Genomic DNA, 27,789 nt, shown 5'->3' on the forward strand with positions numbered 1-27,789 from the left:
CACGTTTTTCCTTGACTTTGGCTTGTTTATTGTTCACATGTTGTGTAGAGTTAAAAAGAAAGCAGATACCTGTTTGTCTTTTGCTGTCTTTTTGCCTGCTTTGTAGCGTTTTATTTCCCCCCAAGACAAGGTGCAATGATGCCAAAGAGTGATGAAATGCTGAAGGAAGCCAATTGCTGGCCGAGGTGGGGGATAGCTGCTAGGAATCCGCCTGCAAGTGTGGAGCACTCAGTAATTGCTGGAGACAGGGAGCTGGGGGGCTGGGCTGAGGTTCCCATGTATAAATAGTGTGATCTCAAATTGAAAGGCATAAATAACAGCAGGAGTGATCTAACCCTATGCAGTTCATCCTCGGCGTGAAAAAAAAAACAACAAAAAGCTTCCAAGGGACGTTTCGCTCTCCCAGTGCAGCAAGGCGCAGGGATCAGTGTGGATAGGAAGTGTGACGGTCCTGCTGGGCAGCTATGGAAGAACTTACCGCTTTTGTATCCAAATCGTTTGACCAAAAAAGCAAAGAAAGTAACGGCGGAGGCGGCGGCGGCGGCGGCAGCAGCAAGAAGGAGACAATTACCTACAGGGAAGTTTTGGAAACTGGTTTGGCTCGGGTGAGGGAGCTGGGAAACTCTGAGACTAACCTCCAGGACATCACCGACACCAGCAACCACTGCCCGCTGCACCTCTATAAAGAGCACGGCGCCGACAGCGACAAGGACAAACTCAAAGACTACGGTTCGGCCAGAGTCTCGGAAGGTGGGTTATCTGCTGCTGACCACAGGGGTACTTAGAATCCACACAGGGCCAAAGACACACTGGTACTCACACATATACACACATATACACATACATACACACATACTATATATACACACACACTGCTGTCTGGTGACAACTTTACATATATATTCATACTTCCCTCTTTATTCATTTGTCTAAACGATTTCTCATTCAGGACACGATACCGCGATGCCCAAGGACAGGCAAAGAATCCATTCTATCATATTCTCTATCTGTAATTATAGACGAATTACGCGGATCAGTTAGGATTCGCCTTTTGTACATCTTTGTATTTCATTCTTGCAAATCATTTCTAGTTGTGTATGGTGGCGGATTCAATATTTCAGGTAGTGCGATTCTTCTAAATATAGCTCTAGAATGAAACAGCTAAAATTAAATAGTGGTGAAAATGATTTACATCCCCCTCCTCCTTCCTCCAAATTAGGACTTGGCCTTATTTGTGCGCGCGCTGTGTTTAATATTGAGCCGCAGAGCAAATGAGTGCAGTGCACTAGTAGCGCATGTATTTATCTGGACACTGCTGGGGTATGAGGGCTACTGGCAGTGCAAAGATGCTGCACTCTTCTCTGTGCCCTGAACTCTCTTCCCATCCCTCTCTCTCTCTCTCACATCATGGTAAGGCCAGTCGCATGGCAAGGACTCCAGTCCCAAGCCATTTCTAAACAGGACAAACAGGTGTTCTCTCTTTCACACCGTTGTTCTGACTTCAAGGCGTTCTAACAGGGAAAAATACATATTGCAAACAGCCTGAGCCAACATGTGGCTGGGGGAGCGCTGCACAAAACGGTTTCATCTGGTCAGACTCAAGGAGAAATTAAACTGAAAACATAACAACATGTGAGAGCTGAATAGGGAACCCACCAGTGCTATGTGCCCCCACCCCCTATATCTGTCTGTCTGTCTGTCTTTCTGGTTCTAATTTTATCCCTCTTTCTTGAAAATAACAATGGTATTTGTTTAGAGATTACATACATAACCCCTCAAACGTCTCAACATGTGTTACTAGGCGTATGGAAAGGTGCAATTCATCTCCAGCCTCTTTTACTATACTGACTATTATAGTTCTTGTTTTTAATACTGTAATATCTAATGTAAGTTCCCTAGAATTATACCCCATTTTTTTAGCTTGTCTACACGATCCCCTATTTCAAATTCTTTTTTTTTTTTTTTTTTGGAGGGGGTGGGAGTAAGAAAATAAAATTTCAGAATTTCCCAGTTGTCTGTGCGCTGCCATTTGCAAGTCTTGGCCCATAAAGCCCCTTACATGCTGTTCAGCCCAACTGCAAACGCAGTAAACGTTAAGTCTACTGGAAGAACAAAAGGATTATACGATGATTAAAACTTCATAGAAGTACTCTATAAACACATGGAAACAATTACCCATCCATTTTCTTTACAACCTTTGCAAAGTTAATTTTATATAATGGATTACACCAACTCGAGAGGGGTTTGCCCCATGCGTTTTCAATAATGAACAGTTAAAAATGTAATTTGCTGAGACTTACAATTTGCATACATTTTATCCAGAGATTGCCATATCTAAAAACCGCAATTATAATTAAAAAAAAAAAAAGGCAACATGAAACCATGTTTTAAAGAAAGATATTTTCTTCCCCCTTCGCAGTTCTGGTTTAGTGATTTATAAATAAATAGGAGCGTTTCCTAAATGATATTTATGGACTTCAACAACCTGAGTGTTCATATATTAAGAGAAAGGACAGGCTCTTAGCTATCGGGTTCCTAATTGAGGCTCCATTAACCACTTCCAGAGTGACATTTTAGCTTTGTTGATTGAAGAGCCATCAATAAAAGCTGTTGATTGTTCACTGTATACTGTAGCCAGTGCATGGCAAAATTATTTTTCCATTACATTTTATAAGCATCGTGCTGTTATATCCTAGATCCTTTTAAATCCAATTGATAAAATAGATGTGGTTACTTCTTCATGACATGATTTATATACATATATTATTATCAAGGATATATATATATATATATATATATATATATATATATATATATATATATATATATATATATATATATATATATATATATATATATATATATATATATATATATACCAGCAACCATTAATATTTGTGAAATAAATTAGCTTTTTTTTATCAAGGCCCCATGTGGACCGAAACGTTGAGTGCAAATTCATTTGACAGGTATTTGCGAGTGCTGGAGTATTTTTAAAATATTGTGTTTATTGACCCTGCACTCCTATAGAGGTATATATCAAGCAAATCCCGAATGCCAATTTTTTAAATACATTACATTGCCTTTTTATCCTCATGATGAAATGTTCAGCATCTTACCCAGATGATATTAGCATTCACTGTGTGACCGCCATTGGACTAATAGGAAACTAATAGGAATCGATTTGGGCTATATTAGGACGTATCTGTTAAGAGTGGTGTAGTTCATGAAATACATGGCGGATGAAGAGTGATTATTAAGATCACTGATTTCGTCCTATTAAAGTAAAACACCAAAATGGCATCGATCATTTTTTTTTTTCTTTGAAGGGAAATAAATGACAAATAGACCTTGTTAATTGAAGTTCATATCTGCAGTCATTTATCAAAGGGTCTCTGCAATTATTGCACAAGGAGAAGAAAAAAGTGAGCCTGGTTCATGATAGAAATAAGGCAGTAGGAGAGATTTTAATTCCATGAGAATGTTTGTGGGCCTAAAGCTGTGCCAGGGAAGTTTTTTTCTTACCGGTACCCACTGAGCTTCTTTGCCATTAACAAGTCTGTCTTTCTTACCCCCCGGCAGGGATCTATGAGTGCAAAGAGAAGAGGGATGATGTGAAGTCAGAGGATGAAGATGGGCAGACTAAGCTGAAGCAGAGGAGAAGCAGAACTAATTTTACACTAGAGCAGTTAAATGAGCTTGAAAGGCTGTTTGATGAGACCCACTATCCTGATGCCTTCATGAGAGAAGAGCTGAGCCAGAGACTGGGACTGTCTGAAGCCAGGGTCCAGGTAAGGCCACCTGTTAATGGCACTGACAGCTTGTGACATTGTCACCCCATTCCACCAGCAGTGACACTAAGCTCATAATGGCCCCTCGTTGGTTGGAATTCATGCACCAATAGGAGAACAGGGATAGGGATTTCTGAAAGGTTTAAAGATTCTTAGGTTTGTTTGTTTGTTTGTTTGTGTGCATATTATTTTGGCTAATGTAATGAGTATGCAATGTTTTAAACCATTATATACCATAAAATAATTGTACTGTTGAAAACTAATACAAATTGTCAGTATAAAAAAAGGAAAAAAAAAAAAATTCTTAGGTATGGGACTGAGGACATATGCAATAACATAAATGATAATATACTTTTTTAGTATGTAGAAATCTCAGCATTTTACACACGGGTAACTGCATACATGTGGCTTTATCTTAATGGAAGTAGCAATTTCTAAGCAATTTTATTTAATAGATATGTATATCTCTGCTCTCTCTCTATGTGTATATATATGTGTGTGTGTGTGTGCTTGTATGAATTTATATAGATAGATATAAATATAAATATATACATCGTTGCACATCCGACAATATGAATATAAAGCTGAAATATACATATTCATACAGATGGATGCTCATAAATAAAATAGATCCTACTGGCTATTACTCCATTCTGGCACCAGATCCCCTCAGCAGTGGGATTATATCTGAGCACACTTTCCCACCTTCTGGCCCTGCCAGCTCCGAATAAAACAGGGCTCTTTAAAGGTTCCTTGGCTGCTTTGGGGCTGGATTACCATGAGCCGGGGGGTAGAGGGGCCCCAGCTGACCTACTGACAGGCATATGGATTTATAGTATCCAAAGTCTGGCCCATCTGCTCACTCCTTGCTTTTCACAGTGCGAGAAACACAATCCTGAAAATGATTCTTTAGTCAGTAAAATGTATTTACGAGCTTTTAGCGGAACCTTCAGCGTTTATGGCAGGACGAATTGTATTAAATCTCTGTTACACATCATCTAAAAATAATCAATAAACAACGATTAAAGCTATTAAAAGATTCAACAGACGCCCCCCTTCCACCTTCCACAAACCAGAAATTGCATGCTGTGTATTTAAACAAATATGTTATACCATAACCATTTAACGCAAACAACAACAACTGAAATTGAATTTGCTTTCACTTCTTTGTTAAATTATCCAATCCACTTTAAGCCTCACATTAGCAGACTCTTAAACGTGTAATAAGAATATATTTTAAACGAATTCACTTCTATATACTTGGACATTTGAGCCATACCATCCAGATTATTGATGAAAAAAAAGGAGAAAAAAAAAAAAAACAATTTTTGCTTGAGGGCATCAACTTTGCTCCAATTTCCACCTCTGATTGTCTGGATGTGTAATATCTTCCAGTGCCTTGATGTAGTCTTCCTATAAAAACAAATTACCCATAATTTCATTCCGCTCTCCCCCCTTTCAGTGCGTTATTACAGAGTAGCACCTTAACAGGATGTTCAAAGTTGCAGAAAATTGCTCCTTAAACTGCTTTCAGATCTTGGAAATCTTAGCTCCAAAAAAAAAAGTGCCCTATTGATTCAGGTGGGGATTTTTAGGAAAAAAAAAAAAAGCTGAAAAAATATTTGGAGGTCGTTTGTAGAAAAGGAAGCGCATAATCTGAGAGAAAATAGCAGTCTTCCAAATGGCAATCTATTCTGGGTAAAAAAAAAATAATAAAATCAGTGAGAGCAGCAGGCAGTTATATTTTAATACATTCTGGTTACTTTAATATCCATTCTATCAGCACACTGTCCTTGTTGTGAGTGGATAGAGTTTCAATTTAGAGTGGGGAAATTCGCTGGAAATAAATTGATGTTCCTCTGCTGCCTGGTCCTTATTAACCTTTTATTTTTAGCTTGTCCTGGAACCCCAAACCAGCCAGCTGTCAGGGATGTAATTGAAAGTTATGAGACCATAGTGAGGAGCAGGCAGTAATTCAATTACAAGAAATATCTCTTGGTTTATGGCGCAGGGGCTAAATTAAATGTCATTATTCACTGTCTCTAATGGAAATCAAAAGAAAATCCGATTAGAGTATTTGTGAAAGAAATCACTGAGTGACGCTTAATGAAGAAATAACTGTCTAAACCAGTGTACTGCGCTGCACTTAGCATATTCCTGCCTAATTGGAATTGATCGCGAATAGCGCCAAAGCCTGATTTATTATTGCTTAACTCGCTGGCTAATTCATCACTTCTAGTTCTCATAACCCGATTTATTCGTTTTTTCCCCCCCATCACTGAAGGCTAAACTTTTATTTTATTTTTTTTTATAGTTCAGAGGGCCTTTTAGTCTTTTCAACCGTGAGCGATGTAAGGGACACACATGATGATGATACACTAATATCACATAATTGCATTACATTCTAAATAAGATGACTTATCATATCAACGTGCCCAGAGTATATTATGCAGTACAGCAAGATCCCTGCGCATTTTGCTCAGTTTCATCTCTGCAGAGGAGCGAAAAACATGACGATAAATGCGCCGAAAATCTGTGCGATCACTGCCCCAACTGGGAATTGTAAAAGGTCCCACCTTTCAATAATTATTTTCGAGTTGAAACGAAATATTCATGGCATTCAGTGACACAACATAGCGTGACATTAGGCTGCAAAGAGACTGTCACAGTGCTGGGAGTGATGAATGTCCCACAATGCTTTTTAATTCTCCTCTACTAATTACTCCGTTGTAAATGAGCATCATTAGGGGCAAGGGAAGAAAGGCTGGGAGGAAAAATGCAGTGGAGAACGTGGAACTAGTATAAATGAACTGTGATCACTTGCAAAACATAATCAAAGGTTAGGGATGTTTGTTTAACTGCAGGTTTGCAAATCCTCATTATTCTTGAGAGAGAGAGAGAAAGACTGATAATTTTAGCTTTATGTGAAAGGCTGGGACTGTGAATCATTCCACCATCAGCAGTGAGGCTCATAGTGTTGCTTGTTTCATATCTATGTATATATATTCATATTAAATTTAATAATATGCCTAAATGTGGAGCAGGGCAGCTCTCCCATAGACAAGCTTAGAGTAGCTGGCTTATGCTACTTTATTTTAAAAGTCACAAAACCTGCATATTTAATTAATGAATAACTGCAGAGCCAATGGAAATCTTTAATGAACATTTATTGCAAAGTTGCTATAGTAGCAAAAATATAGATTTGGGCATACATTTCCCTTCAATGAGAACTGAGTTAAGACATGTGCAATTGGATTCTTAAAGGCACTGCACATTGCTTCTAACAAAACAGGTAATATGTCTGTACTATGAAAATAACATGCAGTCAGCAGCCCTTCTATTTTTTGTTTTCAGTCTTTCATGAGAGCGAGGAAGGGGCAGGCTTATTGCAAGTTTGTACCAAGGATTCTCTTCTGTTGCCATATTAATACATTTAATGTGGATCACAACCCCCAGAAAAAAAAAGCATCATGGCCAACCCATTTAACTGTAAACAAATTGTTGTTCAAAAACTTCAAACATATTTTATTATCAGATCATTGAACCACAGTACTTTCCCTTCACCTCAGGGATTCTCTGTATTTTCAGGGAGACTAGAAAATTATTAGGCAGAAATAAGTTAGATCACTTTTATATGTTTATATTGCTTGTGACTCTGTAAATGTATTAAGTTATTTACCTTTCTCTAATCTCTTTTGTAAATGATGGATTGGTCGTTGCTAAGCACCAGTTTGATTGATTGTGATGTTAATTTTTCAATATTATTATGCGATTGTATGAAATTATTCAACTTTCTATGAAGGTCGTCTGCTATTCATGTTCCAGCTGCCTATAATTCAGAACCCGGCTGGGTTGCTAAGGGTCACTGACGGTAGCAACTAGATAGCAGTTCAAAAGCCAAAATGCAAATTGGTTAATTGACATAATAATGACAGGAATTAAGACTGCAGAATAATTACATATTTCCCTACAAAACTTTGTACATTTAACATCTCTACTGTGGTGTCACATTTACTAACATACTTACTGATATTGTGTGTGTACCAATAGGAAGGATTTCTTGGAAATGATTCCATCAGGTCTCCCCTCTCTATCAGAACCCTCATGCTCTGTAGAACTAGCACACCGAAGCACTGAGTAGTCTTTGCTTGTCCTGCAGACACTGATTAAAACAGCAGTTTGAAAAGACAAACCAAAGTTCAGATATTAACTGGTAACATAACTAGCAGTTACTTGGTTCTACAAAAACAGTTTTAGGACTTCCTAATAATGATCCCCTGCTATATATGAATCTTGTGCATCAGAAAGCCCCCCCCAGTACTCGTGCCTGTACTCCTGCCAGTACTCCTGCACACCCACCCATTAATTGCTGAATCTGTTAGATCTATTGTTTCACCCCAGGGCTGGTGTTACAGGGCAATGTTTGCAGCCAGATGTGATTCTATTGCGGTCACTAAAATCAGACAGGTGAAGGGCAATCTCAGTAACCCATAAGATGTGAATATTTGCAATTTTCTTTTATTAAATAATTTCCAAACATTCAGTTGTATTTAGTAACCTGGCATGTTTAGCTGTTGTTTCCAAATACCCTTCTGAGCTGCCCAAATCTTTCCTGTGACTCACGGTTGTCTAAGTTTCCCCTTTTTATATGCCTGGTGCCACAGAGGTCAACTGACCACGTTCAGGGTGACTTCTTTGGAAAAGTTGCTTATCTGACATACAACACGGGGAAGCAATTTCTTGCTTCAAGTGAGCTCTGACACTGCCAATTCACACAAGGCACTTAAACGTGTGTGGAAACAAATACTGGTTGGGTAAGTTGTTCCTTACACAGCAAGGCACCAGACAAAGCTGAAATATTCATTAATGAATTCAGTCTATTAGAACCTATGCCCAAAAAGGATCACTGACTCCCATCACAGCACACAGTGGCTGTAAGGATACTTGAGATGACGATAGGGACATGTCTAGTGGTTCATAACCTCGTATTAACCCTTTTGGTAAAGGCAGATTACTGTCTAAGCAAATCTTCTTGTGCTTGTTAACAGTGTGTAATGATTTGTTTTGTACAGATATTTTATAGGTCAGGACCCCTATACATCTATGTACCCCAACAGGTCTGTTACCAACATTGTTAGACCCCTTCAATTCTCTGCTATGTGAGACATCAGTTGGTAGATGAGAGTGGCAAAGTTGGTACTAGGTCTAGTAACCCATAACAACCAATGGTATATTTGCTTTCAGGTGATTAGTCAATTTTACTATTGTTTGGTTACTATGGATCCTGTTCTCCTGTTTTGCCCTGTTCTATTCATACACTGAACAAGGAGTCCGAAAGCAACTGTAATTTTATTCCCGATCCAAATGTTAATACAAAGAAAAAATACATGTTATGCAGCAAAAGAGCCTTCTGTTTTTAATTATATAGGGCAGGGATGCCCATCCTATATTTCCCCAGCTGTTGTTAAACTAGATTTTCCAATGCATTATGCTGCCCTTCATTTGTCAGTGGGTTACTGGGAGTTCAATAACAGCTGAAGGGCTGGACAAGTTGGACATGAATCAGACAATCTCCCATTCCTGTATTATGCACTTCTAAAAACATTATTTAGTTCTTTATCCTTATATTTCTTGCTATTTTCTCCCATGCGTTTCTGGTATTGTAATTTATGTATGGTATTTTTATTCTTATAAGATGGATTGGTGGTATGTGTCAGGCACCCAGACTAACGTCAGTAGGGATGTCTCCAGGACTAGTGGGGCAGATAATGATAGAGAGGAGGCAGACAGTCAGAAGCCCGATTCTTGCTTGCACAGTTAACATAAACTTCATACCTTAAGTATATAGGCACAGTTAAGCAAATTACATTTTGAGGCTAGAGTGTTTTTTAAGGCCTCACACATATCTGTGCCACGCATTTGCTATAGATCTGACAAGTAGGAGTGGAATCTGTCCATTTGACTAGTTGGATCATTATACTGCAAAGCATTGCCATGGGGGTCCACAATCACCATACAAGCTAAATCTCTAGAACAGCATTTCTTCAAATACATATATTATATATTAGTAAAAAGTTGCACATGTTCTTTTTATCTGAAAATGTAATTTTAGAGGCCCTAAGTTTTTTTCATTATTTTTTTTAAAATAAAATGAACATAATTGGGATCTATCTACTATCATCTATCTATCTATCTATCTATCTATCTATCTATCTATCTATCTATCTATCTATCTATCTATCCATCCATCCATCCATCCATCCATCCATCCATCCATCCATCCATCCATCCATCCATCCATCCATCCATCCATCCATCCATCCATCCATCCATCCATCCATCTATCTATCTATCTATCTATCTCTCTCTCTCTTTCTTTATGTATCAGTCTGTCATGTATCTCATTGAGAAAGCATATGCATATCCTCCACATGAAACTATTAGCATGTAACAAGTAGAGAAACTAAGCCACAGACCACACTTACTCATCTTTTCCAGACAGTTGAGACTTGAAATGTATAAACCCTTGCATCAGACATCACCAAGAGTTCCTAACAGAAACTATTTCTATGTGCAAGCAAAGCAGTTAATTTTTTTTTAAATTGTAATTGCATGTAAGATTATATTTTTTTAAAATTTTAACTGTCATGCAGTATATCAATCTCCATCTTTTTTCAGGTTTGGTTCCAAAATAGGAGAGCAAAATGCAGAAAGCAAGAAAACCAAATGCACAAAGGTGGGTATGGTGAGTACTTCCAAACATGACCCAGGTACAATTTTGTTATTATCTTATACTGTACTGTATATGTTGGATGTATGATACTAATCCGTATGTGGGCATATGGAAAAGAGGATTTATGACAATAGTTATTCCTTAAAAACAAGGAGTAAGTGAAGCCTCACTACTGCATTGCGACTTGCTAAATGCTGCAGAAGGAGACACTCACTAGCAAAATATTTATGAAACACAACCTAACACCAGTCTTAGCTTTTGCTTCCCAATGGGAAGTGTGACAATGTCCTTATAAATGAGAGATGTCCCTTATATTTGCAAGTATCTAGCACAGTGCTGTAAATTCAAAGTATATATATCTATATATATATATATATATATATATATATATATATATATATATATATATATATATATATATATATATAAATATATGAAGTGTCCAAGGAGTTGGTGGCAAATTTGCGCCAGCCTACAAGCCTTTTGCTTTTATGAAGCACAAAAAACAAAAATATGCTTACACATTTTATTAAATGTACTTTATTCCTTATAGTATTTGAGTGGTAATGTTAGAACAAGGAATTATAATGTTGAGATGTCATATATCACTTTATCTGAAGGACACATGATAGTATTAGTAGTATAATACGCTAATAGTGAACATTATGGGACAAATGTGTTCCTTTGTCTCTCAAGGACTGCATGTGCAAATTTTCAAAACTGCTAAGATGTTGAATATTTTGACTTGCAGCCGTGGAGCAATACAATATTAGCTAGCCACAGACTGACTGAGGATGCTGGTATTATAAGCATGCATGCGGAGTTCTAGTTTTCCACTTTAATTAAAGCTAGATGGCTTTAAAATAAACCTTTTATAACACATGTTTGTGCTTTTGCAGGTGTGATTTTGGGAACGGGAAGTCACTTAGAAACCTGCAGAGTTGCTCCATATGTGAACATGGGAGCCCTGAGGATGCCTTTCCAGCAGGTGATGATTTTCATACAACAACTACTTTATGTTCTTGCTCTTTCTGTCCACTTATGACTGGCATTGATGTGGGTGGGGGGAAACAATTTGTAGCTAATCAAAAGTATGTTCACAATGTTAGACCCATAACAAATGTCAAAATGCCTCTGCCAAATGCAAAAGGGCCAGTAACAAAATATGTGTGAAATTTGGCACTTTATGGAAGAAAGTTAATACATTCAACTTGTTAAACCATGTAAGTAATGTCTGATGCTAGCAACTGACTTGTACAATACTGTACATTTCTTTCTTTCTATCTATCTATCTATCTATCTATCTATCTATCTATCTATCTATCTATCTATCTATCTATCTATCATCTATCTATCATAACTTATTATCATTCATCTATATCCCTAATAGTAAACAAGGCCTTGCATTGGTATAAAATGCCCATGAAAAGATTTTTTATTTGGATGTGACCTTGTGCATTTGCCAGTGCTGAAACTAATAGAGGTATTTGAGAGACCAATGGCATGAAATAGATTGAATGCATTTCCTGTGGTTTTGAGCTTCCATTTTAAAGTGATTATTAACGTGGTCTGAACAAGTGACTTTTAATGCAATACAAATGTGTTGATAAATACTAACGCACTTCTGTGATAAGCTGTATTACAATCATTATATATATTTTTATTTATAATATGACAACTGTTCGATTCTTATTAGATTTTGTTATTCTGGCTGTAGTGAAATTGCAGTGCATTTGGAAATCTACAGAGCTTTAGGCTTTATTTTGTAGATGCTCTCTGATTCAATATGGAAATGATCACAAATGTATTGCGAGGAGAAGGACCTGTGGGTGAACCGAAATGAGGCCATAAATCTCTTGCTTGTTAGCCCTAAACGCACCGTGCTATGGAGGAAGCAGAGAGCTAGTGTGCATGTGGTCTCTGGACAGATGTCCATTTCAGCTGGAATATACAAATCTAACATCCCCCTCTTGCCATATGGACATTTGATCGATATTTCATTGCTTATTTTCATATTTTAGTGCTTAAAATAGTTATTGCTAGCTTATATTTACAATGTGAATATGTTTGCTTTACAACGTCTTATATTTAAAGTTCTTACTTAAATGAATAGGTAGATATCTTCTACTGGGCTTTTGTATCGTCTCTCATATTTTGAAGTTGTTATGGAACTACAACTCCCAGAATTCCTCACCATAAAGGAGAAGGTTGCCATAACTGAATGCATGTAACATATTCTCCAACAGGGAAATGAGGAAAGATTTCTATTCATTTATTTTGTTTTGCCAGTGAGCCAAACTTATCAAGCATTTGAATAATGTGCTCACACAGAATATTCTTCCCTGTTAGTGGTCCCTTTGGATATGCCTGAAACCACAGAGTATTTTACCTATTGCCAGGCAGGGATGTCTAACAGGTCGCAATAAGAAATCCCTCCCTACAAATATTACAGAACACACCCTGTTTATAGTCGTTCTATAAATGTTCACCCATGATGAGATAAACCCCAATATACTGAAATTTTGTGTTGAAATTTTCATAAACTACTGTTAATGATGTTTGATACTGTTCAGTAAATAAAACCATAAAATATGTATTTATTAAGAGGCTAGTGATAGTGAGATACTAATTATTGCACCCTGCTGTGTTACTAACCACATACAAGTAGGATAAATTTACTTTAAAAAAAAAAATAAAAACGGTGGAGAATACTGTAAGGGTTTTATAACATATACAGTCCATGTAAATAATCTAAATGAGAATGTTATCTTGCATAAAATAACATGTCTGAATAAATCTAGTGGGAATGTGTCAGCTATTCTATGGAGTCACCATCAAAGTAATTTTGAACATCTCTGAACTGTAAGGTGACATTTAAATTCCTTTTATAACTTTGTTTTCTTATAAAACATGTTTTTGCTGAAGGAAGCATGTATTTTGTATTAAATTTAAATGACTAATTTTAGGAGCAGGAATAAAGTCAGAGATCTGTTTTAATAGACAAGGAATACCTTGCCTTTTTTTTAATTCATATTCACCTGTAATATTAGCAACTGTATGGTGCAGGTATTATTTGAATGCTATTAGGGAAGTATTATACTTCTGCTACTTCTGCTACTAATCAATTCAAAAAGATGATGCAAATGTTGTAACCATTCATGTTTTTAATTAAATATATAGTAGTGCTTTTACATTTTGTGGCCTTCAAAATGCTTAAAAAGCAATAAATCTTGCAAAATTTTGTGCGCTATCATGTTTTTTAATTAACTATTATAGGCAATACAACAACTACTTTCAACTAGAAAAGTCTTAATAAGTATACAATTTTTAAAGATTATATTTATGGCATAAAAGATTTTAAAAATAATATTGATTACAAAAAGGGAAAACATTGTTTATATTGAATGGAAAGAATTACTAAAGTTTTACTGCTGGAAAATGGTCACATCGATGGAAAGGAGAGTAATAATTTGTTATCTATTGAATGGAATTGAAGGTACTTATTTTTTATCAAACAGTAGTGGTACAATAAAGTACAGTAGGTTAGACAAAAAATACATTTCCATCTAAAAATCATAAAATGTAGCACAAGGTGAGATTTTTTTTTCAAATAAATTAAAAAATTTGACTGATACCAGTATTTCAATGTTCAAAAAACCTAATAAAAATATAAAGCATTTGAGCTACACCTTGGTAATTTCAAGTACAGAATATAACAGCTACTGTAAAAAGCTATAATTCTAAGGAAAGGGGTAAAACGGTAGTTCTGTACCTTGTAGTTCCATACATTCCTTTTTTAGCATGTATGTTTTTGGGAAACATCAACGATTTTTAAACTCAGACCACCCAGACTGTTATACGTGGTCAGACGAGGTTAATTGCCTTTCTCATATGTAGACTTGGAAAATTAAATTTTTATATTTTATGTCAAGGGGAAGCAAAATTCCTCAACATCTTAACCCTATGCTATATTGTGTATTCTGTGCGGAATATATTATTATAGCATTTTCACTGTACAGCAGCAAGGACTTGAACAGTTAAATGCAGGGGTGTTAGTTTACTTTTCCGTATGATGTAGAAGTTTTCTTTGGCATTGGCTATTGGGAACGAACTGCTATGAACAACTGGCAATTTTGTGATTTGTCTTTACCTATACATTTTATTGAGAGCGTTTAGGGAACCTAGAAAAAGTCAAAGAGAAACTGCGTAGTGCATTAGTATATTATTATCGGTCATATATTTCACAATATAGTTTTCCTTTTATTTTACACTATTTAGTAAGGAATCATCAGCCTTGGATAGTAGTTTTAGTTTCTTCCTTAAGTAATGATGAGCAATTCCTTCAATTAATTACCTTTACCAACATAATCTAGCCCAATAAATGTGAATGTAATACTCAGTGATAAATGCAGGAAATGGTTATATGAACAAGAGTAAAATATAATTTGTCACTTTTTCTAAAGGATACTTATTCACCTGGATTTGCTTAATTCATTTTGATTGATAATTTACCATTTTCTTTCAGTAATGAGTTAAAATAATATTTTTAAATACAAATACAGATGCTTCTAAAACCTCTTCTGACCCATAACCTGGCCTTATAATTAAATGTCAGACTCTTCAAATAGAATGTTAATTTTTTCCTACTTAAAATTAGTGCTGCAGCTGTTTGTGGTGTGCTGTAGCTATAGATTTCATTGATAAATTTTAATGAGTATAGGTAACTTAGTCCATCAGCTAGCAATGATATCAACTCAGTACATCAGATTATTTTACACATGCTCATTTACTGTCACAGCTAACTGTCATTATTTACAATGCTAATGTTATCTTAAAGGCCTGTTATTAATGATGAACACCAGTGCAAAGCCATTAAACATATTGTGCATGCATGGCAAAAGTCATAGAACCAAAATGTTATTACAACACAATAGAGTTCTAATAACAATAATAATAGCTAGTCTGCAATAATATAATTTAACCAACTATGAAATGTAAATGATAAAGTATTATGATGCATTTGCACACAATTTTGAAACACATAATTTCCATTTTAACTTATCAAACACAAATAAGAAAAGATCACCATCAATAAAATGAATTAATTTATGATTTGTATTGATGATTCTATTTTATTAGTTGTATCACCAACAATTAACAATTTATCAAATAAAAACCTCTAATAAGCACTGAAACAGCAGTAATAAATTAAAGACTAAGTATAGCTATATGCGGATAATATACAGTTGAGACTTGTCTGCATTTATGATTTCTTGATACATAAAACTTTAGCTTCACTAAAGTAAAAGCGTCAGTTCTTGCACAAAAGGTCAGGTTTAGGGAAGATAAGCCCTTTCGCATATTCTAGTATATAGTGCATTCATATGTCCTATTTCATGTTAACTAGAAATCTGGTGAAAAGGCAAAACTTAAACTAAATATTTCATATTTTATCAAGTAAATTATATTAGCAAAATTAATTCAAAAAGTTAATTGGATGGGAAAACAGTGACTGGTAAAGCACAACCACTTTTAGTGCTGTCTGGATCAGTGGAATCTGTCCATTCAGGTTGTATGGCCAACTTTAAAGGGATTCTGTCATGATATTTATGGTGTCATTTTTATTTCTAAATTACACTGTTTACACTGCAAATAATTCACTCTACCATAGAAAATGTAAGTGTATTTTTTAGCTGTAATATTGGTGTGTAGGCAGCCATCTCAGGTATATTTTGCCTGGTCATGTACTTTCAGAAAGAGCCAGTGTTGCACTATGGAACTGCTTTCTGGCAGGCTGCTGTTTCTCATACTCAGTGTAACGGAAGGTGTTGCAGTGGGACCTGGATTTGTACTATTGAGAGTGCTGTTCTTAGATCTACCAGGGAGCTGTTATCTTGTGTCAGTGACCTGCTGTCTGGTTACCCTCCCATTGTTCTGTTGTTCGGCTTCGGGGGGGAGGGGTGATATCATCCAAACTTGCAGTACAGCAGTAAAGAGTGACTAAAGTTCGTCAGAACAAAAGTCACATGACTGGGGGCTCCTGGGAAACTGACCATATGCCTACCCCAATGTCAGATTTCAAATTTAGATATAAAAAAAAGAGTTTGCTCTTTTGAAAAACAGATTTCAGTGCTTAAGTCTGCTGGAGCAGCACTATTAACTGATGCGTTTTGAGAAAAAAAACTTGTTTTCCCATGACAGTATCCCTTTAACTTACATTAGGCCAGTCATCCCAAGGGGCAGCTGGTCAAATATTTCTCTGCTTGTGTGGCTAGATGTTAGCATATCATTGTGGCATGTTCATGAAGTCAGAAGCTCAAGTAGAGACCTAGGTACACATTGTGAAACAAAGGGAAGAATTTTGGTTAAACTATGATACATTCTGAATACAGTCTAAGCACTTACATGTTCATAAGTGTAAGCACAGTAAGCAGCATATACAGAATGCAAGAATATCAAACAAAAACAAGGCTAGATGAATATTTCAATTTGCACTTTTTGTTTAGTAATAAACAAAAGAAGAAATATGACAGAGACAAGATAGAACAAGTGCATATGATTAAATAGTTCTATAACAAAGCATTATGAAATAGCATCACAATGTACCCATATTGGTGATCACAATGCACCAATATGGGTACAGAATTGTACCAAACACCATCCAGTAAAGTATTTCTGGCTTCTTGTATATACTTTGCAATGTGTTTGTCAATATGCTGATTTAACCTGCTTTGCCGAATAGGGTGCAAACACACACTGTACTTTAAACCTGTCTTGAGCAGGAGGTTATTACAGGTAACCCTTTTGTTGTGCCAACTGTATTGCGTGCAAATGCCATTATTGCAGCTGAATGTTCTGGCACACTTACATTCTTGCCACAACTACTGTAGTTCCTGATTGGTGCTAGGTCTCCAAATGGAGATATGGAGCTAGAGAAAATGTTTTTGGTGATCATTTAATCATGCACTACACATTGATAAATGTCTTTAAAGTGTGCAGTATGTTCTTGGTCTAGTAACATAGAGCTACGCATTATATATTTTATTTCCAACTGTAGACCATTAAATTATACCCACTGGTTGTAATGGGTTACTACAGCATAACATTTTGCCTATTCAGTTTGAATGGATGTCAGAATAAAAAATGTAATGACAGGCCCAGTGTTTTCTTCTAGTGAAGCAAATGAACCAATCATGTGTTTGCTTTCTGTAAACGGTACTCGATGATTTTGGCAGAATGATCTTTTGAATTCAATTAGATTTTGATTAGTAACTTAATTTGTTACATTACAGTAAATCATATCGAACCCTTTGAGTGGTGCCCATTTCCTAATATGGGGGATATTGTGTTGCCAGAACCAATGTAGCTTTAGAGCAAGTGCCTTAGATTGTACATTCTATGGTACTTAAGGGGTTAAAGCCAAAACAACACTATGTGGGTTATTAATTAAAGGTTGAGTAGTGTTTTCTCAAAAAATTCCAGTTTTTAGAGGTTAGCTTCCCTAAAAAACTCAATCCAAAAAAGTTTGATTCCCGATTGCATTCAATTGAGTTTTTTACATTCAGATATTTTTCATAGATAAGCAAACATCAGAGTTTGTTTAAATTGTGAGTTTATTCATAATAGAAAAGACCTCACAAACCTCATAAACTCCACCTTTAATAAATAACCCCTATAACTTAAATAGACTGTAGTATGGAAAATTTGGTAAAAAAATAAAGGTTCTTAACAATTAGGGATCAATTTAAAATCTGAAGTTTATATATATATATATATATATATATATATATATGTATATATATATATATATATATATATATATATATATATATATATATATATATATATATATATATATATATATATATATATATATATATTTAAGTTTATATTTTATATTTATATTATATTTTGATTATGCTGAAATATAAATGTACTTACTGGTCTTGGGGTGTCTATATTCCCTTCAGTATAACAGATTTATTTTATACATTTTGATGAAGGAAATCTAACAAAGACAGTAAATAAAACACTAAGGGGCAGATTCACTAAGGGTCGAATTTCGAAGTTAAAAATACTTCGAAATTCGACCCTCGAATTGAAATCCTTCGACTTCGAATATCGAAGTTGAAGGATTTAGCGCTAAAAGTTCGTTCGATCGATCGAAGGATTTTTCGTTCGATCGAACGATTAAATCCTTCGAATCGAACGATTCGAAGGATTTGAATCCAACGATCGAAGGAAAATCCTTCGATCAAAAAAAGGTTAGCAAACCTATGGGGACCTTCCCCATAGGCTAACATTGACTTCGGTAGGTTTTATCTGCCGAAGTAGGGGGTCGAAGTTTTTTTTAAAGGGAAAGTACTTCGACTATCGAATGGTCGAATAGTCGAACGATTTTTCGTTCGAAACGTTCGAATCGAAGTCGAAGGTCGTAGTCGAAGGTTGAAGTAGCCCATTCGATGGTCGAAGTACCCAAAAAATACTTCGAAATTCGAAGTATTTTTCATTCGAATCCTTCACTCGAGCTTAGTGAATCAGCCCCTAAATGTCAGTAAAAATATTCAGGTAACTTTGTTAAACCATATGTATAAAAATGCAACTAAAATGTACTATATATGTCCAGCTTTTCTGGCATAATTCTCTGCCACAATAAAAAAGTTTGACATTTCTAAAGAAAAATATATTATAATATTAAAATAATATTTTTAATACATTTGGTTTACAAAACATGGAATAAAACAACCATTGCATTTCACTCACCACTGTGCTAATTTATGATGCATTAAAAAGTAAATAGAATTCTTAAGATAAAGTGATGATTAAATGTATTTAATTTCCAAAAGTATGTGAAAATTCATTGTTTTTTTAAATTAGAAAAATGATCTTAAATAATTCTTAACCCTCCAAATATTTTTTCTTAAACATACCAAGAAAACAGGCCTTTGTACTTGTTGCTTACTGAACTGTTGGAAAATTTGATTTAAAAAATTATATATATTTTTATTTGAATTTAGAATTAGACTTCATATCAGTCTTCAGTAGTGATGGGCGAATTTGCGGCGTTTCGCCGAAAAATTTGCAAATGTCGCGCAAAATTACGAAAAATTCGCTAAACGGCGCCGTCGTCTCGTTTTTGACACCGCTACCCATTTTTGACGCCGGCGTCCGTTTTTTCGGAAAAATTTTTCTTGACGCCGGCGAATTTTTGCCGCAAATTTTCGCGGGCGTTTCGCGCAAATAAATTCGCCCATCACTAACTAGTCTTCAGTACATTTTATTTTTTCGCTACTTCAAATATTGATGATAATATTTTTGCAGTCTATTTTAAATCAACTGAACTTTAATTATTGCTTCCTTTAATTTTCTTATCATTTAAAGTGAGTTACAGTGGTGCTTTAGATGTGAAGGAAAGGTTGTTCTTAAATCAAACCAATGATATTTCTCCCACAGTTTTTCTAATTCTGAGATTTTAATTAAAAAAAGGAGAATTGTATTAAATGTATTTTCCAAACTATCTTTTTCAAAACACTTTTAAACAATTATCAAAAGCCTAATACTTATTAGGTGACTAGTATGTGCTCACATTTAGGCATTTGAGGAGATTCATGTTTGTACTACAAGGTATGATCAGATGCCAATTATTTATTTAAGAAAATACTCTTTCTGTCTTTTAACATACACAGGTAACTCAGCAATGAAAGCTACAGGATGTGTATATATATTACACCTGTACACAATGTATCTTGAAGGCAAGGCTAGGAAAATATTTACACCACCAAACATTAAGGGGCAGATTTATTGAGGGTCGTGTTTTCCACGAAAAATATAAGCTTTTGAGGTTATTTTTGAGTCAAAAATCGATTTTTCGGGTTAAGAAAAAAATCCTCAAATTTTTTTATAGTTTTTATACCCCGACCCTAGAAATAGCTCAAATCCAAAAATACACCATATAAAACCTGTCAAGGTCATGTAGAAGTCAATGGCAGAGGTCCCTTGAACCATTTGAAGATGTTAATACTCTTCATAATGTATAGGAACTAAAAGCACGCCCCTCCCTTTCTGCATATTTAACTAAAGGAAAAAAGAAATATATATTTATTTTCCATGCATTCTTATTCTATTAATCTATTTATAAGAAAAACTATGCATCTATAAAAATCTTGCTTGAGCATTCATAACACTTTTGGGGTAATTTACTAAATCTCAAATTTATATCATAATTTTATTAAACCAAGCTTGACCAAACTCCCATCCATTATTTTATCTAATTTATCAATAAAATAACTCAAAAAATCTTTTGAATTGCTTGATTTTTTCGGGTTATCTCCCTACAAAAACAGATTTTTTCGGATTATCAGATGAAACCCAGTGCAAACCATGACATCTTCAAACCATAAAAGAGACATCTGCCATTGACTTATACATGGCCTTAACAGGTTTGAGATGGCAAATGTTTGGATTAAAACATTTTGCAGGTTCGGGGTATAATACATCTTGAAAAAATTTAGTTTTTTCCCTCTAAAAATTAGTTTTTTCCCCATAAAACCTCCACCAACAAAATTCGATTTATGTGCTAATAAATGCCAGAAAGCAGAGAATTGGGAAGGCCAATTTATCAAATTCTGACTTTGTGAATTTTTCTTAAAATTTGAATAAGTTCAAAACATAAACTTGAATCTGTGCTTATTTATTTAAAAAATTAGAATCTTAAAAAAACTTAAATCACACAAAACCATGAAAAAAACTCTAATGTAGCCAAATTTGCATACTACACATTATTTGCAATGGGTCAATAGATTTTCCAAAAATGTTTTAAAGCATCGAAAAAATGTTCTTAATTGCTTAAATGGTGTTAGAACAACTCCTATTGACTTCTAAATTAACTCGAAAGCTTTTAGATTCTGAAGTTTTACATTCTAATTTTTCCGTTTTTTGTACTTAGAATCAGAAATTCTAATTTGAAAATCAGATTTGAATATATTTTAGCAAATGACCAAAATCATATTGATAATTTGATTTATTCAAATAATTAAACATAGTTTTTCCCTTACATTCCCTTCTCCTGACCCCTCTAATTTTCCAGAAAAGCTATGGTGGTCATTATTTCTTTAGGACAAGAAAGCATATCAAATACTTTTGGCAACATAATAAATAGTTATAATTTATTGGATGATTTATTAACGTATTTTTTTCACAATTCAAACTTTTTAGTGCTAAAAATTTTGCATGTGAAGAATGGTATTAAAACATAAAAATTTCAATAATCATTAAGGGGCACATTGAAACTCAAATAAATCAAATTTTTTGGAAAACAAATCCAACCAAAATCTCAATTTTTCTAGTTTCTGTCTTGAAAACTCTTCTTGAATGAAAACACCAAATTTTTTCAGATAATACAGCGCAGATCACGATGTCAAGAAACAACTTCAGGGACTTCTGCCATTGACTTCAACATGACCTTGACAGATCTGAGATGGCATATTTTCAGATTCAGATATTTAGCAGCTTTGGGGTATGATAAATCTCTAAACATATGAGTTTTTATTTTTCCATGAAAAGCACATTTGTGCTTTTTATAAAAAAAACGAATTTGAATTTTGATAAAGAGGCCTTAGGGGTTATTTATAAAAAGGTCAAGTTGTGTTTTCATGAAAAATCCGAGTTTTTCGAGGGCAGTTTTCAAACCTTTAATCTTCGGGTTAAACTTTTTTTAATTTTCGGGTTTTTATAAAAACTCAAATGTTTTTATATTTATTATTCCCCAAAGCTGGAAATAGCTTGAATCCAAAAATAAAATACCCCAGCTAAAACCTTGTTGAGGTCATGTATAAGTCAATGGCAGAGGTCCTTTCAACCATTTGAAGATGTTAATAACCTTCATGAGGTTTTTTTCGGTGGATTTTACTCAAACACTAGATTCGTTTAAACGATTCAAGTTTTTTTCCGGGGAAAACTCGATTAATTTCAGTTTTCAGGTTTTTCAGGTTTTTCTCCTGGAATTCACTAATTCGAGTTTTTTCCATTTAAGTTTGTTCTTAAATTAGAGAACATTTGAGTTGTGAGTTTGTTCAAAAATCCTCACAAACCTCTAAAATTCGACCTTTGATAAATAACCTCAATATGTAGAAAAATTTTCTGTGACTTTTCAGATCGAGATTGTAATAGAATTGTCAGATGATAACCTTATGTACTAAGGCTAAAAAAAATGTGAAAAGCTAAAGTGTAAAGTATGTATGTACAGCTGGTGATGGAACTTGCAAAATATGTTGTATTTCCACTCCATCAGTGTGAGATAACTTACAGATGAGTAAATACTCACATCAAAATTTCTTTCTTTAAACTTTCTCTAAATATCAAACAATGCACAAGCATCTTTCATTTCAGCACAATTATTTATTTTATCATGTCGCTCTATGTAGTTCTGGATGCAGTTCATGGCTATTTTTAGAAACTGGAATTGTGAACTATTTTTGGTGTTTACATATGCACACATTTTCATTGGGTATCAATTTAACCTCAAAAATTAAAGTCAGTTTTCAGTTACTCTGTATCCATCAACAAAACTGTAACAATTAGGAATAATAAATAAATGAGGGTTGTTTTACCAAATCATTAAGGGGCAGATTTATCAAGGGTCAAATTTCGAGTTCATGAGAGTCAATGGACTCAATGGGAGCTGCACCGATACTACTAAACCTTTCTTTAGCCATTTAGACTTTTAGCAGTTTTCTGATATTTTTTTCTCTTGTTCATATTTTTCTTTTCATTTGTACTTTTTAATAACTTTAATAACTTTCATTGCATTTATGAATTTAGAGCAAATTAGTGGTTTCAAAAAGCTCTAATGCCACTAAAATTTGCCTTTTGTAAATGGCCTTCCATACTTTTTTTTTTTTTACATTAATCCATTATTTAATGCTATACAGTAGAACCCTCAATTTACACTGTTCAGGGACTAGAAACAATAGTGTAAAATCAGGGATATGTAAAATAAGGGAACTGCATTATGCATTATATATTGGTTGGACCACAAAAAATGGTGTAAAATTACAGAAAATTTAAAATCAGTGTATGTAAAATTGAGGTTTCACTGTTCTTAGTAGGAGGGTTTGGTTAGTACTGTGCGATATTTTACTCCTGACTTCTCTTGAAGACAGTGGCATTTTGGCATGATTACTGTATCTATACATCTTAGCACCCTCATACATTTTTACCAGTGTACATGACCATATAAATAGTAAGTCACTACAATGGCCAGCAATTTGTGACAAAAAAGAATGAATGAAAGAATAAAAAAAATCCTTGGACTACTTGACCTAAATGGCAGCAAATCTATTTGGCATAGGAGTGACCTTTTCCTTAACACCTGCATTTATGTCTTAAAGTTTTCGCATTCTATATTTTATATTTCCTTAGAAAAAAAACACTTAGGGGCACATTTACCTAGGGTCGAATATCGAAGTCGAAGGATTTACCGCTATTCCTACGATTGAACGATAGAAGGAATAATCGTACGATCGAACGATTAAATCCTTCAAATTGAACAATTCGAAGGATTTTAATCCATTGATCGAAGGATATTCCTTCGATCAGAAAATTCTTAGGAAGCCTATGGGGACCTTCCCCATAGGCTAACATCGGCCTCGGTAGGTTTTAGGTGGCGAACTAGGGGGTCGAAATTTTTTTTAAAGAGACAGTACTTAGACTATCGAATAGTCGAACAATTTTTAGTTCGAATCGTTCGATTCGAAGTCGAAGGTCGTAGTTGAAAGTCGAAGCAACCCATTCAATGGTTGAAGTAGCCAAAAAAACCATTCAAAATTCGAACTATTTTTCTTCTATTCCTTCACTCGAGCTAAGCAAATGGGCCCCTTAATTTTACAGCAAGTTGCAGTTTATAGAACAAAACAACACAAAAAGAGAAAATAAATTTAACGCTTTTTTTTTCTTCTTCAAATTTTAGGTACAAGCCCAGTTACAGTTGGAAGGAGTAGCCCATGCACATCATCACCTCCACCCACATCTGGCTGCCCATGCTCCGTACCTGATGTTCCCCCCTCCACCCTTTGGACTTCCAATTGCATCTTTGGCAGACACAGCATCTGCTGCGGCTGTGGTAGCAGCAGCTGCCAAAAGTAACAGCAAAAACTCTAGTATTGCTGACTTACGACTCAAAGCCAGGAAACATGCTGAGGCTTTGGGTCTTTGACACTTATAGCCATTGAAAAACCAATGTACTGAATTCCCTTTTAGACCTCTAAGAGACTCTCCAAGCACCAAATCTGTTGGTATAATGCTTTGCAAATGTATGCAAATGATACACAGACATTAATAAGGCTATACCTGTTTCTTTAGAAGACCAAGAATCATGGAGGATTCACTACGCAGGGCATCATTTGAACTGGTTCAGAGAAGCTGAAAGCTTGAAGTTAAACCTATCAAGAATTATTTTTGTTGCAAGTTTTTGGCCATGGTATTTCTGAATCGGAAATTTCAGTTGAAAGTGATTCAGATACTTTACCCCAGCTGCGGACAGACATGTGGAAATTTTTTAATACCCTGAAAAGTTTTTTCTAACTTCAGCAATGCATCATCAGCTGCTTTCAGTTTTAAAATCCTGTGCATGTGTCTAAGCAAACAAATTTGGAAAAATCATATAAATATATATATGCGTATATGGTAAATAATAGATTTCTGGGGCTGGTTCCCCTCTAAACTGGCATTTCTTTGTTGCCAATAGTATTATTTCTCTGCCACGAGAATCTTCCATCACAAGAGCAGGAGGAGTTACAGACACATCCTGTGTTATATGTATTAAACATTTTGCAAAAGCAGGCAGCAATAATTTTATTTTGGCCTCCAACTGTTTTTTTATTTGAAGAAAAATTATGCTACAATACGTTTAGTGGTGGTTTGAAAACAGAACATATCCATGATTTTCCATAGTAAATGTAAACTTTTTGTATCAGAAAATACCACATTCTGTAAAATTACCTGTATGTGTTACCACCCCCAGATCATATGTGCTAAATTGGCCCCAACCCTGCAACATACCGAGATGAAGATGTGACTCTGGTGTTAGGAAATAATATTGATATAGCATTTGTGTTGGTAAATGCAATGAAGCGCAGTAAAGTGCAATACTGTAAATATTATAGATTTAAAGGTTGAAAATGGAAAATGACGCTGTTGATAAATACATTTGCATTCACCAAGATTTAGCACTTTGTGCTTCATGTGTGTGATGCAGTACATTGCCAAATGAGTGTATTGCCTAGGAACGGATAAAATAGTCTAATGTCTTCTATAATGGATGAAAAAAAATGATGCCATGATTTTAGTGCAGTGAATATGTGCCATAAAATTCAGAATTAAGCTAAAGTATCCGTCATGATGACCTTTTTAATTTGACCAGACAAAACAATACACAAACTGAAATACAACTTTGAGGTGTGCCCTTTTATTTAATCATTGCTATACGACTGCAGTGCAGAACAGAACTGTACGTTTTTATGGGAAAAAGTAGAAACCGACCCTGTTAAAACAGATACCAAAGTGGGTTTTTTATATTTTTTGTCCCATTATTCATGTTATGATTTCGTTATTGGTAAAACCAACATCTTGGTCCTGTATACCTCTATAGACACAAATACAGTATTTCATCATCATGAGTTTGGCATTTGCATTTAGTACATAAAAGACAAGGCAAATCTTTCTGTTCCTCTGTAAAGCTGTATGTGGAAATTTTATTTATTATTTTGTTTGAAATTTTATAAATGTGTAATATTTTAATTATGTTGAGTGTAAATTTTACGATGCTTTGCATTTATTTTTATATTTTGGAAGCCCATTGCTTTTGCAAAAAAAAAAATAACAAAAAAGGAAAGTTATAGGCTCAGCCTTGGTTGCAAAATTAATTTTTTTTTTTGGTTTCACACAAATGCAGAAATGGCCCAGCTGAATAAAAAGGTACATTAAGAATTTCCATATTCAAGTTGTCATAACCTAGGCTACATCTGTTTGCATAGCGTTTATGAATAAACAGGCGTTTCAGGGATTAAGGATTTGAACAGCCTGTCAAAATCTAAATGCTATTAACATTTCTACCCAATTGTCATTTATTTTTTTATTTTCCTTGCCATAATGCCATGCCAGCATGCTTTTACACAGGTTCACGGAACATTACCTTCAGTTTGAGAGTGTATTTTGTTAAATCGCATTGTATGAATGTACATCCCGTACAGCAAGTGGAATATGAATAAACCTATAAATATTTGCAAAGATGACTTACCTAATATTTTAGTGGTCCAACCATTATGTTCATAAAATATGTAATTTCATGACTTTGTGGGGAGACACCAAAAATAAAAATCAAATGTGTCAATGTGGCGTGTCAGGTATATGTGGTGGCATTTTAAAGTGACAATGATCCAGTATCTGCTCATATGGGATCCCTTATACATATACCTGTGTTTCAGAAATCTACTAGTTATCTCCCATATAGTGCATTTTAAGCAAATAATTAAATTTTTTTAAAAATTGTAATAATAAAACAGTACCTTGTAATATTAGTATGGAAACTAATCTGCAAGAATCTATATTGGTGGCAAAACAATTCTACTGGGTTTACATTTTTTTCATCAGACTTAAGGTAGAGCCAAATTACCGAAATACCCCTTATCTGGAGAACTTCATGTCCAAGCATTCTGGTTAATAAATATAATATGTTGCCGTGATAGTGGTGAAAACCCGTCATAAAATGCATAAGCAAATTTGATGTCATATTCTTTAGAATTTTACTTATTTTTTGTCATAATTTCAATATAGTTTATATAATTTAATGTACATCTTATTTTTGTAGATATGTAGCATGAGAAAGCTATGAGGGTACTTGTGCAATGTCTATAAATTTATAGCCTGTAACACGGAGATCGGCGGGTTCTCTTACCTACTGGCTCATCCGTCCTCGGGTCCCACGATGCATGCGCGTTCGATGCGTGGTCCCAGTCATTGCGGGCGTCCGCCGTTCGCGCGTCATGACGCTCACATTTGTCGTCGAGTGTCATGACGTTATCAGGTGACGCAAGATTCTAAATTGGCGCCAACTCTCCTTTGAAAGCCCTGTTCTTTCTGGTAACAGTGCCCAAGCTGCCTTCTGTTTACATATCCTGCCTAAAGCATACTACTTTGATTGATTCCTGTTTTTTTGACTCCTGACTCTGATTCTTGCCGGTACCGTTTACCAACTTTCACTCTCCAAAG

At 34.9% G+C, this 27,789-nt stretch overlaps 1 protein-coding gene across 2 annotated transcripts; it reads left to right on the forward strand.

The window, feature by feature from the left end:
• On the forward strand, window positions 1-26,808 carry LOC108708445 (short stature homeobox protein). 2 transcript variants are annotated; one of them, XM_018247154.2, is made up of 5 exons: window positions 1-750; window positions 3,583-3,791; window positions 10,470-10,536; window positions 11,424-11,512; window positions 24,491-26,808. In XM_018247154.2, the coding sequence occupies exons 1-5, from the start codon at window positions 465-467 to the stop codon at window positions 24,734-24,736; spliced, it is 897 nt and encodes a 298-aa protein (XP_018102643.1). In that variant the 5' UTR covers window positions 1-464; the 3' UTR covers window positions 24,737-26,808. The 2 variants fall into 2 exon arrangements, with proteins under 2 accessions (XP_018102643.1, XP_018102644.1); XM_018247155.2 differs by having other exon boundaries at window positions 10,470-10,527.
• Window positions 26,809-27,789: the final 981 nt, after the last annotated feature.

Source organism: Xenopus laevis, chromosome 2L (assembly GCF_017654675.1).
Source record: "Xenopus laevis strain J_2021 chromosome 2L, Xenopus_laevis_v10.1, whole genome shotgun sequence".
Taxonomy (NCBI): domain Eukaryota; kingdom Metazoa; phylum Chordata; class Amphibia; order Anura; family Pipidae; genus Xenopus; species Xenopus laevis.